Source organism: Notolabrus celidotus, chromosome 8 (assembly GCF_009762535.1).
Source record: "Notolabrus celidotus isolate fNotCel1 chromosome 8, fNotCel1.pri, whole genome shotgun sequence".
Taxonomy (NCBI): domain Eukaryota; kingdom Metazoa; phylum Chordata; class Actinopteri; order Labriformes; family Labridae; genus Notolabrus; species Notolabrus celidotus.
The window spans coordinates 15,473,296-15,498,652 of NC_048279.1; the positions used below are offsets into that span (position 1 = coordinate 15,473,296).

General features: G+C 41.0%; 3 protein-coding genes and 1 long non-coding RNA gene across 6 annotated transcripts in view; all 4 read right to left on the reverse strand.

Moving 5' to 3' along the window:
- Positions 1–413: 413 nt before the first annotated feature.
- LOC117817011 lies at positions 414–2,905 on the reverse strand. Its single transcript, XR_004632072.1, has 3 exons — positions 2,773–2,905; positions 1,986–2,103; positions 414–864 (listed from the first exon to the last, which is right to left on the reverse strand). It is a non-coding gene; the product is annotated as an uncharacterized LOC117817011 (long non-coding RNA).
- A 285-nt stretch (positions 2,906–3,190) lies between these two features.
- LOC117817010 (solute carrier family 25 member 53-like) lies at positions 3,191–6,132 on the reverse strand. 2 transcript variants are annotated; one of them, XM_034689449.1, is made up of 3 exons: positions 6,010–6,035; positions 5,737–5,844; positions 3,191–5,656 (listed from the first exon to the last, which is right to left on the reverse strand). In XM_034689449.1, the coding sequence occupies exon 3, from the start codon at positions 5,647–5,649 to the stop codon at positions 4,768–4,770; it is 882 nt and encodes a 293-aa protein (XP_034545340.1). In that variant the 5' UTR covers positions 5,650–5,656; positions 5,737–5,844; positions 6,010–6,035; the 3' UTR covers positions 3,191–4,767. The 2 variants fall into 2 exon arrangements, with proteins under 2 accessions (XP_034545340.1, XP_034545339.1); XM_034689448.1 differs by lacking the exon at positions 5,737–5,844 and having other exon boundaries at positions 5,904–6,132.
- A 442-nt stretch (positions 6,133–6,574) lies between these two features.
- On the reverse strand, positions 6,575–11,421 carry prps1b (phosphoribosyl pyrophosphate synthetase 1B). Of its 2 annotated transcripts, none has more exons than XM_034689445.1 (7): positions 11,108–11,421; positions 10,482–10,671; positions 9,870–9,968; positions 9,521–9,645; positions 8,203–8,376; positions 7,924–8,083; positions 6,575–7,690 (listed from the first exon to the last, which is right to left on the reverse strand). In XM_034689445.1, the coding sequence occupies exons 1-7, from the start codon at positions 11,227–11,229 to the stop codon at positions 7,598–7,600; spliced, it is 963 nt and encodes a 320-aa protein (XP_034545336.1). In that variant the 5' UTR covers positions 11,230–11,421; the 3' UTR covers positions 6,575–7,597. The 2 variants fall into 2 exon arrangements, with proteins under 2 accessions (XP_034545336.1, XP_034545338.1); XM_034689447.1 differs by having other exon boundaries at positions 10,488–10,671; positions 11,108–11,420.
- Positions 11,422–14,883: 3,462 nt separating this feature from the next.
- Positions 14,884–25,357, reverse strand: part of frmpd3 (FERM and PDZ domain containing 3) — a 117,532-nt gene continuing 107,058 nt past the window's right edge. The window contains exons 9-17 of the mRNA XM_034689324.1: positions 24,294–24,425; positions 23,370–23,489; positions 23,080–23,216; positions 22,413–22,539; positions 21,940–22,029; positions 21,524–21,703; positions 21,142–21,277; positions 19,572–20,456; positions 14,884–18,972 (exon numbers count right to left, since the gene is read on the reverse strand). Of these exons, the coding sequence (XP_034545215.1) occupies positions 16,160–18,972; positions 19,572–20,456; positions 21,142–21,277; positions 21,524–21,703; positions 21,940–22,029; positions 22,413–22,539; positions 23,080–23,216; positions 23,370–23,489; positions 24,294–24,425 (4,620 nt within the window). The 3' untranslated portion in view covers positions 14,884–16,159. The remainder of the gene's footprint in view (positions 18,973–19,571; positions 20,457–21,141; positions 21,278–21,523; positions 21,704–21,939; positions 22,030–22,412; positions 22,540–23,079; positions 23,217–23,369; positions 23,490–24,293; positions 24,426–25,357) is intronic.

The following is a 25,357-nucleotide window of genomic DNA, read 5'->3' on the forward strand; positions in this document are numbered from 1 at the left end:
AATCCTTCACTGAAGATTAAAAAGATAAAATCTTTGTTCCGTCATGTTTTCTGTTCATTGTTGCGGAATAGTTTTTTTTTTTCAAATAGAAGATGGAAAAAAACAGGGCCTTATAGCTTGGCCAGAATGCCTGCAGTTTCCATACAGACCAAGTTTTAAGCAGTGATGGTGCATGTCTGAGGTCTGAGGAGTACAACTGGGCAGTAGTTTGTTCTCACAGAGCTTTACAATGCACCTGAGCCTTAAATATAACCCATTTATACATTTACATTTATACTTAACATGGACAATGTCCAACTTCCATAAATTTACTTTTTCAAATAACATCTTTCCCAGTATGCATAAAAACACTTACTCACTTAAAACGTTTACATGATTATTTGGCAAAATTCTTACAAAAGCAATACAGAAAATCATTTTTCACCAAGTTTATTAGAACAAAAATATAATTTTGTGGGTTTTTTTTCAGAACATGTCCTGTGTGGCACAATGTATAGGCATACTTGTGGTTTTGTTAACAAAAAATTAGCTTTACTTTCCATTGATACTTTATATTTTCCCTGGATTTTGAAAAATTAGCCTGTCAAATCATTTTACTCTATTCACCCTATTATAAGCTGCATGGAAATAGCACAGTAAAATCACCCATTGCATAGATTTATCCATGGAATACATACATATTTTCTCATAGCATCAGCCCAAACACCATTTTGAATTGATCATGGTGGCACAGAAAACAGAAGCAGAGGAGGAGATGATGGACCGCACTCCTGACTGGAGATGGAGCAGGTAACAGGGCAGGAGTGACTGAGAGGAATCATGTTGTTTTATCAACTTCCTTGGATTTCTTCTCTTGTTCAATGACTGTAGAATAACAAGACATACGAAGACAGAGGTAATGTGATCAATCTACAACTGAGTCAGGAGGTAAAAGAGCAGCTTTAAATACTTCTCAGACTGAGAAAGTAAACAAACATGTTATATTGCTTTCAGTCATGCAATAGAAAATTTGATTTCCAGTGCATGAGTTTGAAATTTTCTAGTACGTAAAAATTGTCTATGTCTCACTTACTGACATTTGCTGATAAGCTTCCATAACTTCAAGTCAAGTTTCTCTCTTAATCACCAGGTGTGACCAGGAGTTCAAATATTTAAAATGCTACTCTAACAAATTGGCAGTGTACTGCCCCAGATGATGTCAAAGCTATCTGCAATTGTAGTCTCTGAAATGGAACAAAATATGCTGAATCATATATTTCCCAACATGCAACATATTAGCATCTTTCATTACAAAAATGCCTCCCTGATAGATGCCCCCGACTATGGCCACACACTCAGCTTGTTACACATGATTAAACATTACATGAAATGTAGGATGTAAATCATATCAATAATACTAAAATATTGATCTATTTATCTGTTTTCAATGTAAGCTAATATAAGCTTCTTGTCATAACCGGATTTATTAAGCTGTGGACACAGCCAGAACCACAGTTAACTATTAAAGAGTCAAATTGCATCAGCATTGCCACCTACTTCTATTATAATATAAACAACATCTTACTACTTAAATAACAACTTACACACTGTTATCAGTCTTGACGTAAAACATGTTTTAACCTGGACAGATCCACTCAAGCTGAACATTTTGGCACAATTCATAGTGAATTCTTCCTGCAGCTTAATGTCACTGCAAATCTAAGAGTCAATCTACGAGGAGTGAGACACTCCTAGTGTGCACTGTGCAGTATCTCATCCTGGCATTCAACTAATTTTGAAGATTATTCTGCTGGAAAATGTAGAGCTAAATGTGTCTGACAAAGCCTCTTGATAAACTGCAGCTTGGAAAAAAGCAACAAATAGATTGGGCAGGTTTATCTGTTATCTTTGTAAAATGTGGGTGTGGACCTGCAGGTGATCTGAAATGCGATGTTAGTAGTTGTTATTATTGATAGAAGAAAACATTTTTTCTCTCTAAAACTTACTTTCTGCAGTTGGAAGTGTGTTTTTTTCTTTTGTGTCACTCTTCTTCAGCTTGTTCTTGTCATATCCCTCCAACTCCTTGTTGACTCCACTTTGATTGTCTGACATTTTGGAAGATTTCTGAATGAAGAAAAAAAACGAGAGAGGTAGTGAAAAAATTTTACAAACTCCAGAACACAGATTTTGACTCAAAACAGGGCGTGAGAGAGTTTTTGAAAAACATGAGAAAGTGTGAACACATGATCATTCCATCACCAACGACATTGTCTGCAGAGCATGCTCATACATGCACACCGTTTATGCCGCACCTAATTTGAACACGGCGGTTACTGGGCTGAATAGTCATAAAAAGGCACCAACTTCAGTCACTCACATATACCAACTTCTGTAATAAGGTGCCACGTTACACTGTAATATTATGTACAGGTATTGATTCACCGGTTTGCAACATGTCGAGATTATGGAAAAAAGTTACGTGCACATCAATCCCAGGAAACCAACAAGGCATCAAGAACATAACTAGTGCGTGTCCAAGTTTGCATGAAAACAAACATCAGTTCAGCATCAAATCACATAAGGTGACAGCCCTTTGCAGTGGAATGCAATGATGTCAAGAAGGCTATCTGTGTTAAATATAACTGAGTAGACAGTTAAACAGTGTCTGAATAACCTAAGTATTGCATAACACTTATAAGACACAAATATTTTTCATCATTATGATATTTACATTTTTCACATTAATGTCAATTTTAATGCGGTCAAACTACAAAGACAATCAGAGAATTTTACCTGGTGCTCGGGTGCGTAGTGACGATGTCCTTTACAGGTAAAGTGCGTCCGTGTAATCTATGCAAAACCAACGGCTTAAATAGGGACCGCACGCCCTTCTGCGCACCAACATCGACTCCGATGCTCGCCTCTCATTGGCTCCTCTCGCTCAGAGAAGCATTTTAATTGGACACGCTTCCCTGAAACCTCACAGGCTGCTCCGTAAGCACAGCTGCCCTTTCAGTGTTATCTCCCCACTCGTTTGTTCCTCCCAAATACCTGCGTGGGGGAATGCACAGCCTGTTCTGCTATTGCTGGATGAATTCATTTGTTTTTAACACAGTGCCATCTAGCGGATTTATTACGACATGACATGTTTGGACGAAACACATTAGAAAGGTGGAAGAACATGAAATATATCACAAAACAAGCAGTGAAGTCTGGGATATAATGAATAATTTATTAATGCACTGAAAAATCCATTTTTTGCAATAGGCTACATAACATCACATATATACAGTGAAGTTACAGGGAGGCAGGTTACACTGTTTTATCACAGTTGTATAGTTTTGTTCAATGGGCTCACCTTGTGGATAACAAATACATTTATTATATTAACAGATTTGATCTATTTCCAGAAGACTGGATGCTGTCCAACACACTTTGTGAGAGGCAGGATGCATCCTGAATTTTACAATACATAGTAGTAGTAGTCTTCAATCAGCATAACCTGCAAGTTCAAGCTTCTGCACACCAATGCAGACATCAGGAGAGCAGGAAAATACCTTTCAGAGAGACCTGTCAGGAGACACACTCTAAACCAGGACTGTATAGTTAGGAAACCATGCTGACCACTGAGTCCTGTCTTGCTTTTCAAATCTTTTGATTCCTATTCTTATTTGATCTCATGCAGAAAATTCAGTCATATCTTGGCAGTACACCATTAACATACATCCCCCTTGATTGAAGAAACCACCTGATGTAGATGTCATATTAAGGTAACAGTGTGATGTAAGTCTCCAGCCCTTAAAATCAAATAACCCACTTTTACAAAGATGAAACCAATTCCTTGGATCACATGTAGCTGATACAGTAAACAACAATATTTCCTAGAATCTCTTGTATCACAGGGTTTATGCCATAATCAATCATAGAACACCGTGACAGGGTTATCATTTAGTGAAACTGAATCATAGACAACAAAAGGTATGTCTTGTGACCTTAAGGGATCCTATTCGGAATTTCTTTGCCTGCATTTCTGTCTTTTCAAAAAATACTACTTTAATAAAGACAAAAAAGTGACATCCTGAAAACATGAAAAAGGCAAAGCCCACTCATAGCCTTACTGGACATCATATAACAGTGCTTACAAGATGAGCTGTGATTCCCAGGATGAGTCAATGAAGTGTGGAGGTTAACATCTGAGAAGTTCCCTCGTATGAAAATAAAAAATCAAGGCACCTGTGATTTCCTGATCTCTTATATGCACTAACAATGTCTGGTTACACTGTAATATTTTCAAGTCCTGTCAGTGATGCTTTTAACTTCCTTCTGCAGCCTAAATAACAAATCTGGCAGTGGTGGTTGGTTCGAATCCGACAGTGCACCATGTGGCAGTAATATCATATACATGCTTTCCACAGAAGACATTTTAACATACAACAGTAAGAAAAGAACAGGTGTAAATAATCACACGATGCAGCTTAAGTAAATTATTTGGCTTCAGTTTTAAGTACCTAGAATTGTGCAAACTGGCTTACGGTCAAGATACTTGAACAGAAGGAAGCTTTTGGTAATGTTGTGTGGAAACAGTGCTCTTCCTGTTAGCACGTCTGCTGTGGAAATGGCCAAATGGGTATGGCATGTTAAGTCTTATCGCTGATTCATAAACACATTCAATAAAATACTGGAATGTGCATGTTCAGTAATTGTCATTATTTTTTTTCTTCAAATTGCACTGTTTCCTGAAAGGTATGTCATTAAACAATAATACAAAATATTGTTAACAGTATCTGGTCAGCCTGAGCGTTTCTGCTGACAGTCATAAACAGCAGTTGCAATTCCCCATGTGATGCATGATCTCAGAATAACTAGAGAACCTCCCCGGTACAGCAGAGCCACACTCCGCTGTCGGGATGTCCACAGCGTCCTCCAACCTGCCATGACCCCTTTCCCCTCCCCTCCCACCTGTGCTTGCATGTTTGCCACCAGCACAGAGAGTGGGTAAAGGGCGAGGCTGATGGCCATGGAGGTCAGTGTCCCTGAGATGAAGGATGATATCATTGGTGAGTGCCCTTGCCCTGCCACAACTGCACACACAGGACCCTTCAGTCCAAAGTAGAGGGAGCTGCCCAGGGCGTTTCTGGCTGTGATGGGCAGAAATGCTCTGTAGTACCCTAAAGCCAATTCCTGCGACTTTAGCCTCACAAGAACATTCTTCAAGGTGGGTAGCTGACGGTCGTTTTGGCCATTTTGCAGCACATTCTGGACACGTTCAAAGGGGGTAAAAACCATGGCTTCCACAATACCTGCTCCAAAGCCAGCCAGAGCAGGCCGAGCCGAGGTGGAGATGATATTATGGGACGAGGTGGAGAGCTGGTGGAGGAGAGTGTCCTGGAGGCCAAAGAGCAGTGTGCCATTCAGCGTCCTCATCAGTAAGGGAGGGACCACACCCCTATAGAGCTTTACTGGACCCTCTTTGTAGAGCTGTGCCACTGCCAGGTGAACTGGATTGTTGTGGATCTGTTGTCGGAAAACAGTTTTGTAGACAGGGAAGACAATGAGGGTGGGGAGGGTTGAAAGCAAACTGGAGGTCCCTCCGTGCAGGTAGCTCTGGAAACGAACCACTCGGCCCCCAAGGCCCTCTTCATCAAGTTTATGGTTAGGACTTCCGGCCATCCTTGAGCTGAGAGGAAATTGAATTACTAATCATTTTATGTCACACTGATACAAGACAGTAATACAGGATTTAGGGGGCGGACACACCTGTGATAGTTTCAGTATCAGTTTGACCAATCTGATACTTAAATTGAAAGGCAGGAACATGAAACCAGGAAGGATGCAATGCATGTAAATTCTGTCGAAGTTAAATACCTCAAGTAGAAAGGAAGTGATCAAAAACATAAACAAAATCAGAGATGAAGAGGACTTACCAGGGCAGCACAGCCGTAGAAATTTTAAGAAGAATAATATCCAAGATTTCCTCTGCCCATCATCTAGACATGAAGGCAGCACGTGCATCTATATTTTCCAACTCACTTTGTTTGGACTAATCACTTGTCCTCCAAATCAATTTGGATAAAGGTGAGGGCTCGGCAATCGGTGCACGGTGTCTGGATGTAAAGAAAGGCACTGAGCCGGTGTCCTATAAAATAGGAAGGGAGGACCCGCATCACCGAGAACAGCCATTGCTCAAGACGTTCTGCGTCACGCTGTCAGTGATTGGTTACTCTGCCTATCAATCAGTGTTATCTCTTAACCAGTAGCACAATGTGCTTTACGGTAAACATTCAAGACAATTGATCTGTTGTAAGCGTTCATAACCTTCTGTTTTATCATAAATACAAAGGGAACATGTCGCAGGTCAATTATAAAATTAATCCTCAAGACAAAAAGGATCACATTGTCAGTCTTCATACGCATAGGATTTTCAGCCATAGGCCTACAGTCGGTAAATCTAATGCTAATAAATCAATACTCACAAGTTAGATCCGTAGTATATAGTTCTTATAATATTCATATATAGGCTAACATTATATTTATCAGGTATAAGCTATAGGTTTGGGGTTAGGGTTAGCAGAAGTAACAAAAACAAGAACCAGGATGAAGATTTTACTCATGTTTAATTTTGTTAAGAACGCATCCTCAGATGATTGGCGCATTCACTCTACTGAAAACGTAAACATGAAGGCTCAAAATATGCACACTGATGACAAATCCTTCTTTCAAGACATTAATAGACACACACAAAAAAAAAGCAGGTGAACATTTCTGAAGGAAGCTCCAGCCTGCAGAGACCCCAAACTAAAAACCCAGCATCTTCTCCATAAACAATCCTTCAGCAGAGAACCTTACAGGGTGAACCCTGGACACTGGGCAGGCCCCACTCAATGAGGGCACCTCAAGAGTTGAAAGGAAGAACAAAAAACATTTTCTACAGCCTGATAAGACACATCAAAGCTCTTCATTTATGGAGAAAATAACACCTCTACACAGGAGGGGGGGGCGGGGGATTAGGAGTGGAGGAACAAGCTATTCCATTTCAGACTGTTGAGGCACTCTTGGTTGAGTGGAGCTTCAGTGGCACTGTAAACTAGTTCAAAACACATTCACTTCATTAATTATAATCTCTCGAACAGCAGGATATACAAGAGCAACATGGAAAAACTACACCCGTTTATTGTAACAAAATCACTGTAACAGCTTTAAATGGCAGAGGCTTCTCCTGACCACTCCTGACATGGACAAATTCACATAAGCTCTATAGGCAACAGATTGAAATGACTCCTGAAGAGTGAAGATGGTCAGGAGAAACTCTGATTAAACATTTGGTGTAAGGGGAGACAAAGTTCACAATGGATAATCACTTATTTATCCAAGTACAATAAATATGCTGGCCTACATAGGTAGCTTGCGGTTGCTTTGGTGCCCTGGACATGAAGGACACTACTCAAAGGGGGAGAGGGCTCACATGAGTGGGGTCAGCATTAGTAACAGACATGACAGTTCATTCATTTTTAATGATTAGTTAGCAGGACATCTTTGCTTATGGTTGTGTTTTTTGGTGGGGAAATCCCTCTTCTCTTATTTGGTGTAACAGCAGGTGGTGGATGGCTGACACTATTTGTTACAAGGGGACGTGGCTGAACAGGTATGACACAGACTCGCCATTGTGAGTTCTACGAATGGCCTCTGCAAGGATCATGGAGATGTCTATGACCTGGAGGGAGAGAGGACAAGATGTTTTGAATACATCAAACACACCTATCTGTAAGTATTGGTTCAATATACATTCCTGCTCCCAAAGAATACAAGTTTCACAACATTCTGAATTTGAATGCTTAAATGAGACAATTTCAATTCCCTGTTTAGGCTCTTGAAATTATTTTCAAAGTAAAAACAAAATCAAAATCATCACTTGTAGATCAAAACTAATAATGTATTTGGCCTGACCTGTATTTTAGGACAATGCTTCATCTTCTCCTCCTGAGGGATTGTATTTGTGACCACCACAGCTTCAAAGCATGCATTGTTGATACGCGAGATAGCTGGGCCAGAAAAGATGCCATGGGTTAGGATGGCATACACCTTGGTTGCACCAGCAGAAATAAGTCTACGGGAGAGAAACAGTAAAATAGTAACCACAGTAACAAACATGGCGTTGGTTTCAGTCTTTTGTTATAATCAAAAGTTCTTATCTATACACAAATAAAAGTAAGTAAAGGAGCTTACTTGTCAGCCGCATGGCAGATTGTGCCACATGTGTCAGCCATGTCATCAACTAGAATTGCAACCCGATCTGTCACATCTCCGACGAGAACCATGCGATCCACCTCGTTTGCCTTTTTCCTCTCTTTGTGGATGAGAGCAAAGTCCACATTCAACCTGTCCGCTATCGAGGTGACCCTGCAATGACAGTGTATTATTTATCATCTCCAAAAATTACAAATCTGTAAACGCACATGGCAAATTAGAGCCGCCATATAGTTGAGTAAGGCGACACAAACTCATTGGAAACTGTAATGGTAGTTTCTGTTCCTTTGTGTTCAACTGCTCGAGACGCCCCATCTCCTGCTCACTAACCAAGATACCAGGTCCTTTTGTACTTTATGTCTAGACCCCGTAAGTTTCTACAGTGATGGATTTTTATATGTTTTAACAAATTAGTGGTGCTACCACAGTAGCGAACAGCCTTCCTACACATGATGCAGTTCACTACATTTTCAGTAACGGCTGTATAATAGCTCCAAAAGATGCTCCTCTTACTTTCAGCCATCACGGCATGCAATGCATGTCTGATTGACACCGTTAGTCAGGGTGCGCGCTGTGGCGTGCTGTGGCGTGCTGAGCGTGCGTGATGCGTTCGTTGTTTGAGCACACAGGACCGCAGCAGTGGAGAAGCAAAGAGTACATGCACTAAGTGTGTTCAAGAGAATGGAACGTTGTTTGCACTGACAGCCCTACTCTTTAATGAAATGAATAAAACTAGGAGAGAAACTGAAGGTGGTATCGATCCTATTGACGCTAGAATCGATCTTGAAAAACGAGGCGTAGTATCTGTAGTATCGATATTTTGGTATCGATCCGCCCACCATTACCGGTTACACAACCCTGTCTTGGTGCAGATACCTGCAGTGCTTGAGGTGTCCCACCTTCTGTTTTCTCAACGAGATACCAGGTCCTTTTGTGTTTTAAATTGTGATGTTTAGACCTCCTAAACCTCCTTTATGAATACACAACCCCACCCTGGTCTAGATACCTGCAGCAGAAAAAAGGTGTGAAACAACTTAGGGGTAGGAACATACGCCCCATTCCTCAGGTATAAATGTTTAAGCTTTCCCCATGTTCGGGGTCTTTCTTCATTCTAACAGCTTCTTTGCAAAGATAAATAATAAATAATAAAACCTTGTCGGCTGGCAGAAGTCTCTATTTCACTATTCACCAGTAACGGAAAAAAACTTCCACAACAAAACTACAATGAATCTGAAGGAGAGCTTTGAGGCTGAGCTAAGGTCAGAGGCAGAATATCTATATGAAGACACTTGCATACCTCTTGGCTCCTCCTGCATCGGGTGAGACGATGGTACAGTTTTTCCATTCAGGGATGTTCTCTTTAATCCACTTTAGCACAGCTGGCTCTGCATACAAGTTATCAACAGGGATATCAAAGAAACCCTGGAAAAAGATAACACAAAGGTTTATAAGTAAGGGCCAGAGGAATTGAACTTAAACTACATAAAAGGCTCATATCTCATTTTGTAAGCTGCTATTCACTATACATATTGAAATCAGGCAAATGGGTTTGGATTGTAGAATAAATAAACCACATAAGTTGCTGTAATGTTTAATCTAGATGTATAAGCCAACTGACTTCTATTTACTGTGTCTGTGCTGCTCACCTGTATCTGTGAGGCATGCAAATCCATGGTGATGATGTGGTCAGCGCCTGAGACGGACAACATGTTGGCCACCAGCTTGGCAGAGATAGGAGCACGGCTCTGAAATGAAAACAGATCTCTTACGTCACATGGAATAAGTGAAGTGGCAAGCATAGCTTGTTTCTAATAATAACATCAAACTGATGGCTAGGCCATAGAGGCATTTTCACTTCCTTACACTAAAATAATCCAAAGTTTCCAAAATACAAGTAGCCTATATCTACTTAACAAACTTATTACAAAACCCTAGATGATTACCTTGTCTCATCACAATATTTAACATAAAGTTTATATCTTAGACTTTAATATGAAGTGCAGCACATTCCTTCCATGCAATGTCACTGAAATGTTGAATGAAAGCAAATAACAGTCAAACAGCAACACAACAAAGAATGAATGGGGAACTGTGCAGCACTTAAAGCATGTAGAATGAAAAAGGGAAAAGCAAACAAAAAAAGAAGAAACGCAAATATGCCTTGTCGGGTGTTTGTTGATGGACATGGCCACAGGCTTCTTGTCATGATGCTTGATGGCAAATGGCATGACAGAAGTAATTAGACAGATATCCCTCACCCCCACCTTGTCCTTCTTGTCTTGACGGGCATATGGGAAGCAGGGGATGACAGCCGTGACCCTGGAGGCAGAGGCAATCTTGCAGGCGTTGATCATGATCAGCAGCTCCATCAAATTGTCATTGATCTCCCCACAGCCACTCTGTACGATGTAGACATCTTCCCCACGTACGCTCTCTCCGATCTCCACGCTGCCAGAAGAGAGAGGGGGCAAGACAAACAGCACTTAGTGCATGAAGGTAGCACACCGTGGCAGGCAGGTGATGGATGAGGCAGGGTAAACAGTAGCTTGTGTTGACGTGTGAACTAGGGTTTAATTGAGGGAAAATTCAGCATGCAGAGTTAGAAATTGAGTCTCTTCATGATGTGTGACATGACGTTACAATTTCAGTTTAGTGGTGCAACGAAGATGGCTTTATTGATTCGGATTACAGAAAGGCAGGTAGTTAGCATGAATTCTCAGACATGCGTGGACTACAACTCCCCAACAACACTGCGCGGCAAATTCACCGTGACACCACATTTCTAACCACATACATGTCGCTCGGCTACAACACTTGCGTACTAGATAATGCCATTATTCTGATTGTATAATGCGCCAGGCAGCCACAGCAGTCGACAACTCACCATGTTTCTTGGTTGCTAAATTTCTTCGTAACAACCTTCCCAAGCTCAAGACCCAGGCGGTCTGCTATTTTTTGAGACAGGTCCGGATGTGAACTACCGCTAAAGATTTTGATATTCGGCATTTTGTTGTGGTCCAGGGCGTCGTTCAGGTTGAGCCAGCGGGCTAGTATGAAGTCACAAGTACCTGAGAGTCAAAGACGACAACTACAATTGTTCAACAGTTGATGAGCTGCTCCTGCGAGCTAAAGTGTGTTCCCTACCTATCCACCATTATGTCCCACACATCTAGCGTGCGTTTTTTTTCCTCCAAGGGTGGCGCGCACGCTTCACGTAGGTTATGGCGCGATGACGTAATTCCGGCAGAGGAGCCAAAACCAGGGGCACGTGAGCGAGCAAGGCACAAAAGTGAATACTCCTGTGCCAGATTCAACCATCGACCTAAACCAGGAGCGTCAAACTCATTTCAGTTCAGGGGCCACATACAGCCCAAGTTGATCTGAAGTGGGCCGGACCAGTAAAATCATAACATAATAATCTATAAATAACAACAATTCTACATTTTCCCCTTTGTTTTGGTGCAAAAAAAGTACAGGTACATTCTGTATAGGTTCACATTTAATGAACAATCTTTCTACAAAAACAGCTGTTGTATTTTTGGGCATGATGAGACTCATAGTGGGCCTAATATTATACTCTTTAAGCCATGAAACCTGCTGCGAACACACAAAACACACAGGTTACCCATTCACCTGACACACAGTGTAATGTTTACTGCAAAATAATATATATATTATAATAATGAAGAAGGTAAAGTTTACTATTTTGGACCATTCAGCTAAAGCATTAACAGTCTGCTTGCTGGACAGTGGTGTATGCAGGGTGTAGTACTAGTGTTAGTAGTTAGTGGATCATTTTATAGTGCTCTAAAAAGTCTTTATGAATCTCAACCGGATTATGAAAAAAGCAAGTGATATTTTTTTCTCACTTTGAGAAAAAAAGTCCCTGAAAATAAGCGCCGTTCAGGTTCGCTTCATCAGCTCTATGATTTTATCCGACCCCCAGAGGACAAATTTGAAATAGAAGTTCATTTTATTAAAAAAATGCTGTTAATGTCTTCTCTGTCATTTTTTCACTTTGTAAAGTCGTTCCGCGGGCCGGATTGGAACCTCTGGTGGGCCGGTTTTGGCCGCATGTTTGACACCCCTGACCGAAACGCTACACAGCAAATGCAAATTAAAGCAGAAAGGCCAAATAAGCCCAAAGTAAGTGGACACTCAGTTGCACAAGCACACCAAGTGACAACTGTCTCTTTTACCCTTTTTGTCAATTCATTGACTAACATAATAGTACAAAGTAACGATTGTTTTATAAAAAAACTTGTAAAATGTTATTTAAAGCGTGTTTAGCAAAAAATGACTTGTATGTGGAGGGCACTGATGTGTAAGATAAGAAACGGTCCACGTTAGCTCATTCAACAACTTTATGGGGAAGGGTTTGTTGTAGTTGTTAATCAAAACTTTCATAATCTAGTTTCAGGAAACATACACCACATTCCCTTTGCATTAAAGCAAGCTTTCTCATTTTTGGCAGAGACTCCGAGCATATATTTGGCACCCTCCTCAGGACCAATACAAAATCTGCTTCAACAAAATGCAGTCAAGGAAAAAGGTAGGTACATATTGGTTGCACAACAGTCATTTTCATTTGATCTAGTATAATCAATGTGGATTTTTCCTAATAATGTTTAGAGTAATGTTTTGCCATTACTGAAACAATAGTATTCAAGCGCCCCAGACAGGATAGTGAGATAGCAAGTTCTGGCTTTACAGCATTTTTTTCCACCTGTGACTATAAATTGAATCTCTCTTAACAGGGACACATTGCTGTATGTTTAGGTGTGAAAGGTACTTTTACTTGACTATGCTGCTGTGAGTCTCACAAACAACGAACAAGACCTTATTTCATTGTATATAACAAAGGGTTGGGTGTGGGCTAGCACGAATCTGTTCCTTCAATACCTAACAATAACAGGAATAATACAGAAAAAAAACATTTTAAAGTAAACATTTCTTAAATGTCAACAACACACAACCATTTACTGTTAATTATTGGTGTTGTGTCAAGTCAGAGAGGTTTACATTGTTGAGTCAACATTAGTTTTTGCCAGAGGCAAACAGCAGGAGATGCTTCAAGGTAGCTTATCTTCCAGATGATGTATTGGTTTTCATTTATTTGAATGGCCACCCTCTCACTACAAAGAGTTAACTGCATGCAATGTCATCTTCAAATTCTCTGAGAGTTTATACAATATACTTTATTGCTCTTAAAACATGAGTTAACTTTGTACACAGACAGAAGACCACAGTGACGACAAGATCATTGACAGTAAATAAAGACAGGAATGAATAGGTGCACAGAAAGAAACAATGGATTAAGCCATGGCGAGCTCATTGTGTGAATGAAACACAGACAAATCCACACAGTTTAGCAAAGCAACTGAACAATGACAACCACAACAAATGTCCATCATAATGTCAAAATGTTCAACGGCTGATGAGAGAATATTGTCTGGATATTTTTGTTTATAAAAATAAACATGTCCCATGCTTTATGCTTGTAATATACTCATTAAAATATATGTTTTGCTATTAGTCTCTATGTTACATAACTACTATAAATAATTACCTTACAGACATGTTTTATCTTTTCCTTTATACAAAATAGTGACGAGTTTGGATAAGTTGTAATGTTACAAGTAAGATTTTAAAATTGTTTTGTATTTTCTCAAATATTTTATCTTACTATTTACATTTGCAGTGTAGAATAGTACATTTTCATACATAATATTATTTGCAAAACATTAACATATTGCCACCTCAGCCTTTTACTTTAGCCTGTTTTCCACTTTGGAACTGGAAAATGGTCTGTATAAACAGTCTCATCACCTACAATTGTTGAAGTATCTGCCCCAGAAAATCTAATACGTTAGGGAAAACATGCAGTACAGCTAAGGAGAAAACACTGCATATGGTTATGGAAAATGCCACATCGACAGCAAAGGACAAACTGTTAAAAGAGAGTGTTTGCATACACTACAAATGTGTTTGTGAGACCAACAAGACCTGCAGAAAAACCTGCCTTCCGTTTACACTCAGTCAGTGCAAATAAAGTTTTAGGGGTGTGGGTGAGAAGTGGGAGGGGGTTGGGCTGTATTTGTACATTGATGAATCACATTATTCTGAAGTGACTAACTGAAAGTAGTAATGTGTAACTTTCTTAAAATACACTTTAGAAATACTTGCTTTAAACACATCCCCATGTACTTTGAACAGTTATCATATATTGAACATATTGTTATATGATTTCTACAATATATCCATTACATGGCATTTGTTGATCCAACAGTATTTTTTATAAAGCACAGATACCTTTAACAAGGGATAATTCAGTCAAATACATTGACTTAGGGTGGATTTTTGAGGGATGTTAACAATCTGAGAAACCTATAACTCAGTTTCACTGGATTTCAAAATATCAAAACAGTAGAAAAATCAAAGTCCAACTTTTTTTTTTTTGCAAAAACACATGCTCTAGAGATATGTTGTCTGCAGTATCGGTGCATCCCAGTTGTTACTTTCCAATTTCAACTTTTTTCACAACACTTTCATCTAACAGTATGTCCAGTACACATGTTCACCAGCACAACTACGTATAAAGCCTCTGGGATTAATTTCCAAGAACAACAAGAGGATGAGACACAAAGAAGATTTCAGACAGGAAACAGATGTGTTAGTTTTATTAAAATACATAGAAAACTACTTTGTGTGTTTCTTATATATTTGCTAGATTGCACAATGTATAACAGCACACAGAAAGCATATTTTTTTATACTGTGTCTGAAAACCTGAATAAAAACAAAGGATCCTTTGAAACGGGTAAGCTTTAGCTTTGAGGAGATGGATCATGTAGAACTGGTGTTGTGGACTCAAGTCAGTTATTCAGCAGCAGAGTGAATAGAAAACACTAATTTGAACATTAAAAGATATATTTCAACTTGCAGAGCTAATTTCAGAGTTTGTGCAAAATTCTAGTGATAAGCTTACTCACTTGCAAGTGGATAGCTATATTTTGAACCATGACAGTGTTATGCAAGTGAGACATTGATCAGTGATGGTGTAAAATACACTGTGCGTTATTAAGTACAGTATGGATATTCCTTCTTTACAGCTGAGTGAGGTAACAACACTCATTACTGTATAGTGATAAAGTTATGACTTGGGTCTCTGCTACATTGTCTGCCCTGAGCAGGTGTGTTCATACCTGCACTGTTATAGTGAGATAATGGGCTTCAGTCAGTCAGTTTAGTTTGAATGTCAGACTTGTCTTTTAGGTGTTGTCATTTTCCAACAGTGCCACATACAGTTTTACTTTCATATCGGTATGCCAGATGCTGTCAACAAAGCCAACAGAGATCTCCATTTTGCATTACAACAGTAAGAAAATTTAACAAACACATCACCATCTAGCCAAACCAACGCTTTGATCTACGCAATTAACAGAAGTCGCTACTTGACGAGTTCTCTGAAATATTTTTGTCCAGAGCATACATTTATTTCTGATGATTTATTATAATCTTTATAGTTCTCTTAAATCAATACATTTCAAATATATTCTTCACTTTTTTCTTCACAAAACTTTATATTATTTGCTAAGTAGACACAACTCAAATGTACATTACATATAAAATATTATACTATAATGACTTTTGTATATTGTGAGTGTTGATGTGAGGTGATTAGCCCTGTATCACCCAGTCTGTTATAGGGTTCTTATCCATTGTGCATTGGTTGAGTGTATCTTTATATTTCAAAAGAAGATCCAGGAGGCTACCTCAGGGCCTGTAAACATGAGATGGAACAGGTGTATTTCCATTTTTACTGAGGATGATTCATTGCATGACTTTTAAAAAATGTAAACAAACAAACAATGATTTTGGATAGAGAAGCCACCCACAATCTGGACTGTTTTGGAACATCCCCTCCAGATATGTTCTCACTGGGTCGGCAGAGTCTTAATGGGTCGAGTGAGAGAGCTCATGTTGTTGGTGTTTGGGGGAACTTGAGGGCTCACTGTCTTTGTTGGCAGGCTGCTTGAGTGTCCCATTGATTCCTCTGCTGCACGTAGAAGCAAAGTGTAGTTGATAGCTACTTCCTCAACTTTTCTCAGCAGCTGCAGCCTTTGGGTTTCAGAACGAACCCCCCTGACTAATTTAATGAAGGTCTGAGTCAGTTCACACAATACTTGAAAGCTGGCTGATACTACAGCAAGCATACGTGTTGGGCTTTTTTCAACACTTGCCACCCGCCGACAAGAAGCTCTGAATTCTTTGAAGCGCACCGCCAACTCTTGTTTGTACTCTGTAATCTGTGAGGGAGGAAGACGAGCTTCACCCTCGGCTTGTGGGCTGTTGGCACACTGACGCAGGATAGCAAGCAACTCATTAGCATCCAACTGGGCATTAAGAAAGCCATCAGGCAAGCTGAAACTTTTGCCCTGTAGAGCCTGTACCCGTGCCAAGCTCCCTTCCAGTGTACCACAAGCTCTCAGGTCAATCTCCTGTGTCTGTGGCTCCTCCTCTTCCTCCTCCTCCTCTTCCTCTTCCCCACTACAATCCTCTGCATTTAGAACCTGGAGCGTTTTGCTTACTACAGGAAAGGTACGCGAGTCCAGCTCCATGCCTGGAAGGACTTGGAGTGGTATTGAGTATGAGAGCTCATCCTTCTCACTGCTTTCATCCGCTGCTTCACACTTCCTGTAGCAGAAACAGAATGAGCAGCATTTATCTTTGTCATCACTGTCTTCACTGGGCAAGGTCAGTAGCACCTCTCCAGGCCCATCTTTACTTTCCCGCACTAAATCTTCTCCCTGAATGAAAAATACTCCCTTCTTCCCCTTGTCCTGGTGAGACTGAGTGTGAACTGGCTCTATTGGGGTCGGGAGCCTGAGCCCTGTGGCCCTCACTCTCTCCATTTCTTTCTCTAGACTCTTGGCTTTTGGCTTTACCTCAGCATACACAGGTGTGCTAGTGCTGTTATCAAGCTCTCCGATACTGTATCGCCTCTGGAGCTTCTTATACTGCGGACCTCCCATGCAATCTGTTTGAGAGGTACAAGTGGGTAAGCAGGAGCCTTGCTCTCCCCTTAGCTCTCTTGACTCGAGGCTGGTTGAGCGTATTCTTGTGGTCTTGATCTCCAAGGTCTGAGGTCTCCTTGGAGCACCTTGGTTGTGAGGGGCTTTGGAGACGGCTGGAGGGGTTTTTGAGATAGTTCTCTCTCTGCCTCTTTGTTGTGTCTCTGTTGTAGAGCCAACTGGTGTGTCAGGTAGTCGCATTCCTCTACACATCCGCTTACAGTCGCAGCTGCGTCGCTGTTCCCTAGAGATACCTGGTGCCTTAAGAACAGGGCTGGTGCGAAGCTGGCAGGCACAGGGAGTGCCTGATGGCACTGGTGAGGATCCCTGGGGCAAAAATTCACCCTGGGATGACTTGGGTTTCAACAGCTCTTCTAAGAACTCCAGCTCATACTGACGGACTTTCTGCAGCTGAGCCCTGCGCTCATCTGTTTCTCTCCGCATTCTTGCTGGGAACGTAGCTGACAGTAGGTTTCTAAAGCTCAGGAAGGGGGCACTGCGTGGGGACTTTCCTTTACCACTGCCTTGCTTCTTTAAATCTCTGGCTGGAAGAGTGGAGACCTTATCCACAGAGGGACTAGGTGTTGTTGGATCATCTAGAATTGGTAAGGATTTTATAGGGCATTTCTGAGTCTCAGGATTTAACTTGCCCTGGGCCTCCTCAGTCTTGCTTTCAGCTGCTTCCTTTCTCTCTGCTTTCACAGGCAAACGAGGGGAGTACTTGGTTTTTATTTGAGGGCTGTGTTTTGCCAAACTCGGATCTGTTCCTACTCTCACAGAATTTTCTTTACTGTTAGCCATCTGGAGACCTTTGGCCCGCAGACGCTCATCATCTGTAGGGGAGGAGGTTTGAAACACAACTACCTTCTGAACCTGGGGGTCTTTAAGTCTCAGTTGAGGTCCAGGCTCCTGTTGCACTGGGCATGTGCAGAAAAGATCATCCACTGGCAGAAGTTCTGCAGAGCTTGAAGGCTTCATGGTCTCACTAGAGGCAGTCTTGGTGTCTTGGCACATATTAGTGGGAGAAATCTTGGCAGAGGCAGTTCTGTCCACAGGTAGGAGGATAGGTAAGGCTTTGTTGCTAGGGTCTGTTTTGAGAGGTGCTGTTGTCTTCCCCTTTTTTCCCTCAGACTGGTTTTGGGGCGGTGTCTCCCCAAAAGAATTTGAAAGCTTCTGATCTTTACTTACTTGAGCTTTTAGTGAAGCAGCTGATACTTTAAGTTCCTCAGGTGACAAAGAGGGGGGATCAGGGGTGTTTGCTTTGGTGGACTCTGAGTTTGCTTTCGTTTCTGCTTTTTTTTCAGACTGAGTAGCGTCTTGATTTCCCCCCTGCTCTGTCATAATACTAAGCACTGTAGATTCTTGACTTGGACTTACTTTAAAGGGAACAGTCTTGCTAAGGATTACTTGCTTGGGTGGACAGCCAGCACGAATCTGACCCACAGAGAAGGCCCCGGTCCCTATGGTCTTTGCAGTGCAGCCAGGGATAGCAAGGGGAAAGTCACGGCGACAGAGGATTCGTTCCTTGTTGATGTTGTGAGCCAGCAGGTAGGCCTGGTTTTGGTTCTGCTTCATAGCTGACACCATCTCAGAAACATCGGTAAACTCTGAGGAGTTGGTCTCGTGGCCTGAGTCCAATGACGACTCTGGTGTAATGGCAGCTAAGACAATCAGCCCTGAGAAGGAAGGTAACAAAGCACAATGTTAGGATAATTCAATCACAAAAATATTGTGAAAAAAAGTCGCTTTTTTTAACTATTTGTGTGTTACTGTACTGGATTGAACAAAGTGGAAGGATTACGACATTCCCTGATGAATTTATCATAATCACAGAACAGCAAAAACAATTTTGGAATATCTTTAATGTTTTCTGAAGTCTGTCCTTCAGAATCAGAATTAAGTTGTCTTTTGAAACTGTACTTTGCACCGGTGGGCTAGCCTGACTGTACCTGAGACATATGCTGTTGCATGCTTGAGAAAAGGGAAAGACCGGTAGATTCTCCTTTGACCAGTTAAAGAATTGTTAAAGAATTGTATCTAAAAAATAGAGTATTGCAAAGTAAGTTGCTACTGTAGTTGTTTCTTGATTTATATCACTTGTATCTTTAGTAAATGTAATTTGCGTTTTATTATGCATATATTGCTGCAGTAGAATCAAAAGAACAGGATTTTCTTCCCGTTTGACAAGGAGACTCTTCTTAAGTATGTATCAGATCAGTAGTTGTGTTGATTCTGTGTGTGAGCTGTGAACTGTGGCATGACTGAGCCTGTTGACCTGCAGTCTGTGTTGGCTGTTGAGGGTGATGGGGGTAATCCTCAGACGCTGCCAAAGCCTCTAGCGCCTGTAAGGTGGATACCAGCGCATCATCAAGCTCTTGAGCATGATCACGGACAGTCCTAGTGGTCACATTATCAATCAGTGTCACTGGCACATCTTCCTTGGCTTGGGCCAGCTTCCCTGGAGCAACCCCTTGGCTTGCATTAATGCGAGCCCTCCTCCTTCTCTTTGTGTCATCCTCATCTGAGCTGTTGTCCCTGAAGCCTGGTGGTGGTGCAGCAATTGCAGGCGGCGGGGGTTGTAGCTTTTCTCCTCCAACCTCTGCCTCCTCTTCCTCTTCATTCCCAGGGGGAGGTAGGGCCATGAGATCAACAGCACCTGCATCCCGGGAAGCACAAGCACTGGAGCAGTGTTTCCCAGAACTCCCACTACTGTTCACAGCTGTTGACAGGCCCTCTGCCCTATGCCTCGCTTTGCAGGAGTCACAGAAGTATCTTGAGCTTTTCTGGGACTGACTCATTGTTTGGGCTCTGATTCTGAATCCTGCATTATCCACTACTGGGATTTCTAAAACTTCAGCTATTTCCTCTGTACTCTGCTGGGTGGGGTCTGACTTGGTTCGGACACGATTAGGGGGCTCTTGGGAAATAAAGTTCTCATTGATGTCGAGTTCAGCTTCAGCTTGTGTTTGGAGCTCTTGAAATTGTTGTTGTTCTCGTAGGTGTACATGGCACAGGCCTAGATGCTGAGGCTCTGCTGGAACTAGGGCCCTTGCAGACCCTGAATCTCTGTGTGAACTTTCCCTCTCGTCCCCTCGCCGCCCTCCACTTGACAAGCTGGTTGCCCCAGAACGTGGATGGGCATGGTGGGAGCTTCTGTAATCTGAGGACAGAATTGTCAGAGCATTGGAGAATTTGAGGTGTTAGGAACTGGTGGGGTTAGAGAAAATCCAGATGGGAAAGAAGAGGCGACAGCTGGTGGTCACATGGAGATTGTTATTTCAGAGATGAATGTTGAAAGTTGCACTTTGTTTGAGGTTGGAGGGTTAGATTCTGGTGGAATGTGATGGTATGATGATTCCTCTTTTTTTTTTACGTGGAGTACAGGTTGGGACAGTAGATGGCAGAGGCTCTGTTCATGTTGAACAGTTGATTTCAATGATTACAGCAAGAAGTAAAAATCATTGCAAAATTCCATAATGTTGTTCTATCTAAAAAAGAAATATGGAGTATCCCATTCTAATGAATCAAGGCTGAGATGGGAGGAGAGACAGCAGAGGGCGCCATGGGATGGTAGGTCCAGGACAACTTGGTAATGGTTTCAGCCAATGAAGAAGCAAATCAATGTCCAACATACAATGAAGATTGCCAAAAATGCCATACATGCAGTACTTCATGTGATGTTGTGAGAAAAATGTATACATAATGTCACTCTGAAACTGTGAGGACTGTTTCGTGTTAAGTACTTTGATAAACAATAGCTGTATGAAAATTACTTGACTTTTGATGTTTTTTTTCTGATCAGATACTAAAATAAAAGAAAGATAAACCTTTATGCAATAACATACCTGCCTTGGTCAGCTGAGACTGACCAGGGGTCCGGAAGTAGATTGTCCGTTTTGGATCTACAAACAGCTTGAAGTAGCCGGAGATCAGGCATGCAAAGTTACTGGCATCAGGCCATTCCATGAGTAGGACCAGGGGCTGCAAGGGGTGGTAGGGAGGGGAATTAGGAGACTTTTTAGGGGACAGGCAATGAGCATTGCCTGCTCTTTTTGTAATGACCTGATAAAATCAAATCTGTAAAACATTATCAAGGTGGTTTTCTTACTCAATAATACTGCCTTTGTAAAGTCAAAATGGAAAGATTTAAGATGGCATGCAAAGTACACAATTTGAATGTGTCAAAGTAGTATATCTTTATTGTGTATAGAGATTGTGTTGTAGTACCTTCGCATCATGAATTGTCACCTCCACACGAGCAACTCCTTGGCTCTCTCTGTAGAGCTGGATCTTTGAAACCCTACTGAACTCGGTAAGAACAGTTGTGAGGTTATTTTTCAGGTCAATCACGTGACTAATGCCGTGTCGAGGACCCACGAGCAATGACGTAGCTGACTGCTTGTCGTCCTGTAGAAGAAAAAAGGAGGTTCACAACTGTTTGCCTCTAATGAAACATTATATTATACAGTTTAAAATCAACTGTGTAGAAAATGTCTTAAAAATTTTAAATTAAAATTAGTGCATATAAAAAATGTGTTCCTTCTGTGATTACAGGCTTTAAACTTACATAAAGTGAATGAAGCCAGGCATTAACTACGAATGGAACAAGTGTATGTCTGTACCAGAATAAAAATATATATTACCAGTCCAACAGTTTGGAACAGTATGCCACCAAAGGGTGGGAGGTCATTTAGTACACGCATGTATTGCAACTTTCCTTGGAGAGGAGGGACCTGCCAACAGAATGGTAAACAAGAAATGTTCATATCTCTGCATCTTGCTTCTTTGTTCTCATGGGGGCACTGTTGAGCCACAGATTTTGATCATAAAGTCTTATGCAACAGTTCCATCTATAATGATGAAGAGCTTGTTCAAAGATAAAGGATTTATTTTCAAACAGACATAACCATAGGATACACATAATTAAAATGTCATTTAAAGAAGCAATGTTCAGGTTTAAACATAAGTAGTAAACATTGGCAGAGCAATCTGGCAAGCTTCTTCGATGCTTTTGCAATGCTTATACGTGTGTTATAATGACAATACAACCTCAGACAGTAGAATCATCTATAAAGAATGATATATATGTTTAAATGATAGAAAAGTCACAGAGGACCTTGTTGCCTGAAGGTGGTGGATGCTGGTAGGTCTTCAGCAGCTGAGACAGAGTCTTACACACATTCTTCTCTTTAACTGTTGGAAGCAGAGTGAGGGGAAGGAACGGCTCTAATCCCCACTCTTTTCTGGGATTGGAAGCAATGAGAAAGATGACTTAAATACGAGAGAAACACATCAATGAAGTTCTTAATCAGAGTCCAGGGACAGTTTCTTTACTGCAAACACCAAGGAGTTTGGAAGAGGAAGACACAGTCAGCTAAGCATACACTCTTTCCGTCAATGGATAGACATGGCCTCCTGAAGTCTATTACAAGCTCAGAGGATCTATTCTGCTCCTGTGATTGTTATAGCAGAAGCTAATTACTTGCTAGGTTGAGGTACTGTAGAATAAATGAGCAAATTGAGGGAGAGCTGTAATTTCACAAAGCAATGGATTTCTTTGTAGCATAACGAACTGGGAAAAATGATCCATGGGTAATTTGAGTTTTTTATTCTATTTATATGAAGTATTAATCATTCAGACATTATCGAATGAACAAACTTCACTCTGGGAGTCAAGGAAATAATACACAGAATTCTTAATGAGGTAAGACATTTTTTTTAAATCTGCGATCGCTCACAAGTTCTTTTTGAGGGATAATAAAATTGAAAGTTTGTGGACTTACTCGACATGTTTAAGAGAGATCTTCTGATTAGGCCGCGCCGAGGACACAGTGATGTAGATATGAAGCGCAGCCAGCCGTAACGTGATGTCTGATTTCCAGTCCATACTGAAACGTTCCTTGATAACATCATTACGACTCTGTTAAGACATGGTGAAACATTATTTTGTGCCACCTTCTACCCCTAGTAGCTCCCTCCCGGCAGCTGCTGCTCTTGAAGGAGACAGCTCTCCAAAAGTGTCATGAGACTGAATGACATCCCTCTTAAATCCCCTTCTAATCCAGTGCTTTACCTGTATATAGAGGTACTCAAATGCAGCAGGGTCCCTTCTCAGCAGGTCAGCAGGGTCCTTGGGGAAGAAGCATACACGGAATAGACACTTCATCCCTTGGAAATAGGTTCTATGCACCACCTGAGGGAATATGATAGTATCAGGGAGATAACTAACACCATGTTCGGTTTTGGTCAAATATCACTGCATCACATTGAACAGAGTAGGATGCATTCTGAGTGCACCTGCATCACTGTTTGTTCACAATGATAATACAGGAAGTCTGTACGGATTCAGTTTTGTCTTAGTGAGGAAATGCAAGGGACCAATAACCTTCAGAACACAATATGAATACAAATGTAGGCACAGTGAAAACAGATGTTGGAGCCAATGCAGAAGTGCAAAATACTGCAGTTCCTGGAGTCTCCACTTAAGCTGGATGTAAATTGCCTTGGAGACCCAATTAACACCCATGTTATTAAATCGCCATTTTTCCAGGCAAAATAAACATGCTTACAGTCGGGTTCAAAAATTGTGTAGATTAGTCTGTGTAGCCTGTTTCTAAACAATGTACGAGGGGTGACTTTTTCTTTTCTTCTTTTTTATAACTTGTCCTTTTTGGAGATATTAAGTTTTCAAGTTTTGCATAATCAAGCATAATTAAGGGCGTGACTAACTCGTCTGACGGGGGGGTATAATGTAGCCGTGCACAGGAGGCTAAACTCCAGCTGTTTGCCTGTTTCTAGGTTGTTTGAAAGTCAGCTTAGTCAGCATTTCCAACATAGAAACTATCAAGCCTCTTCAGAAACCAATGGGATACATCACTGAAACTACCGCCATGTGTACTTTTGGTGATACGAATCCTATTACTAATTGTATTTGAAGCTGAGTTTGTTTTTAACCATGATTTGTACATATTGCTCTGTTTTAGTTTGAGTGTCTTACATGTGTTAAAGGCTGGTTCTCCTGCAGAAGATGCAACCGCTGGTTCTGGTCCAGACCGCCTGCCTCCAGCACTAAGGCAAAGTGCTCAATGTAGCGCAGTGAGAGGCGGTCCTGCAGGGAGGACATCACGTCCTAGACGAAAGTGACATGGAAACAAATTATAGGAACAATATCAGAAATGGGGGGCATTTTATTGGTACGCTTAAACATACTGTGATGAGTTTTTTAACTGGATATGACACAGAATAAAATTAATTCTGATGTGTTTATGTGACCTACAAAAGCGGCGGTGAAAGTGACATCCAGAATAGCTCTTCAACAAATTAGGCAAAATGGGAACAATAAACCAAACACAACCCTCCAAGGATACTGTGTTTAGGAGGTGGCTAAGAACTGTCACTGGATAAGTCTGACAACAAACAAGGACGTCAAATCTCCTGTTCAGCCTGTCTGTGTTGTTAGAAGTACACTGAACACCTTGCTGTCCACTATTCAAAAGTTCCACAGCCCTTGATACAGTAGAGATACAGCAATAGTTACGTTTTGCTAATGTCAGCAATCACCAATAATTTGGAACTCATTATCTCGTTAGTGAGACCCACACTCCCGTACTATAATTCCAGCCCTGTATTGGTTTATGCACCTTACAGAGTTTGGATACTGCAACAAAAATGTGTTTGATTTATGGAGGACATTTTCACCCTGATTTATTTCATGTTTATGCTGTAGTCCAACTGCAGTCCTTGAGATCATTCTAGGCAGATCTCAAGGACATCTGATATGTTTGTCATTCTGTGCATTGAGAGATGTCATAGATGTTCTTCTCTCCTGCACAGTGAGATCATTCCTAATAAAAATACTATGCTTTATGCTGGGTAAACTTTGCAGGTCAGTATCTATGAATCATGTGGACCTTACTTTAAATCATTGATCAATAATGCAGAGAGAACCCTATCTGTGTTGATATTCACAGTTTATCAAGTCTTACCCGAGGCTGTGCCTGAAGAGAAGATTATTTCTCTGCCCTCCTATATCTTTGAAGCATAAACATTAAAAGGGATTCC

What these genes read in the sequence shown, in the direction of transcription:
- LOC117817010 (XM_034689448.1), bottom strand. Translation starts at nt 5,649, where the DNA reads ATGGCCGGAAGTCCTAACCATAAACTTGATGAAGAGGGCCTTGGGGGC.
- prps1b (XM_034689445.1), bottom strand. Translation starts at nt 11,229, where the DNA reads ATGCCGAATATCAAAATCTTTAGCGGTAGTTCACATCCGGACCTGTCT. An exon ending in ATCTGCCATGCGGCTGACAA is followed by an intron (nt 8,084 to 8,202) that starts GTAAGCTCCTTT and finishes TCTCTCCCGTAG; the next exon opens with ACTTATTTCTGCTGGTGCAA. An exon ending in AGCATTGTCCTAAAATACAG is followed by an intron (nt 7,691 to 7,923) that starts GTCAGGCCAAAT and finishes CTCTCCCTCCAG; the next exon opens with GTCATAGACATCTCCATGAT.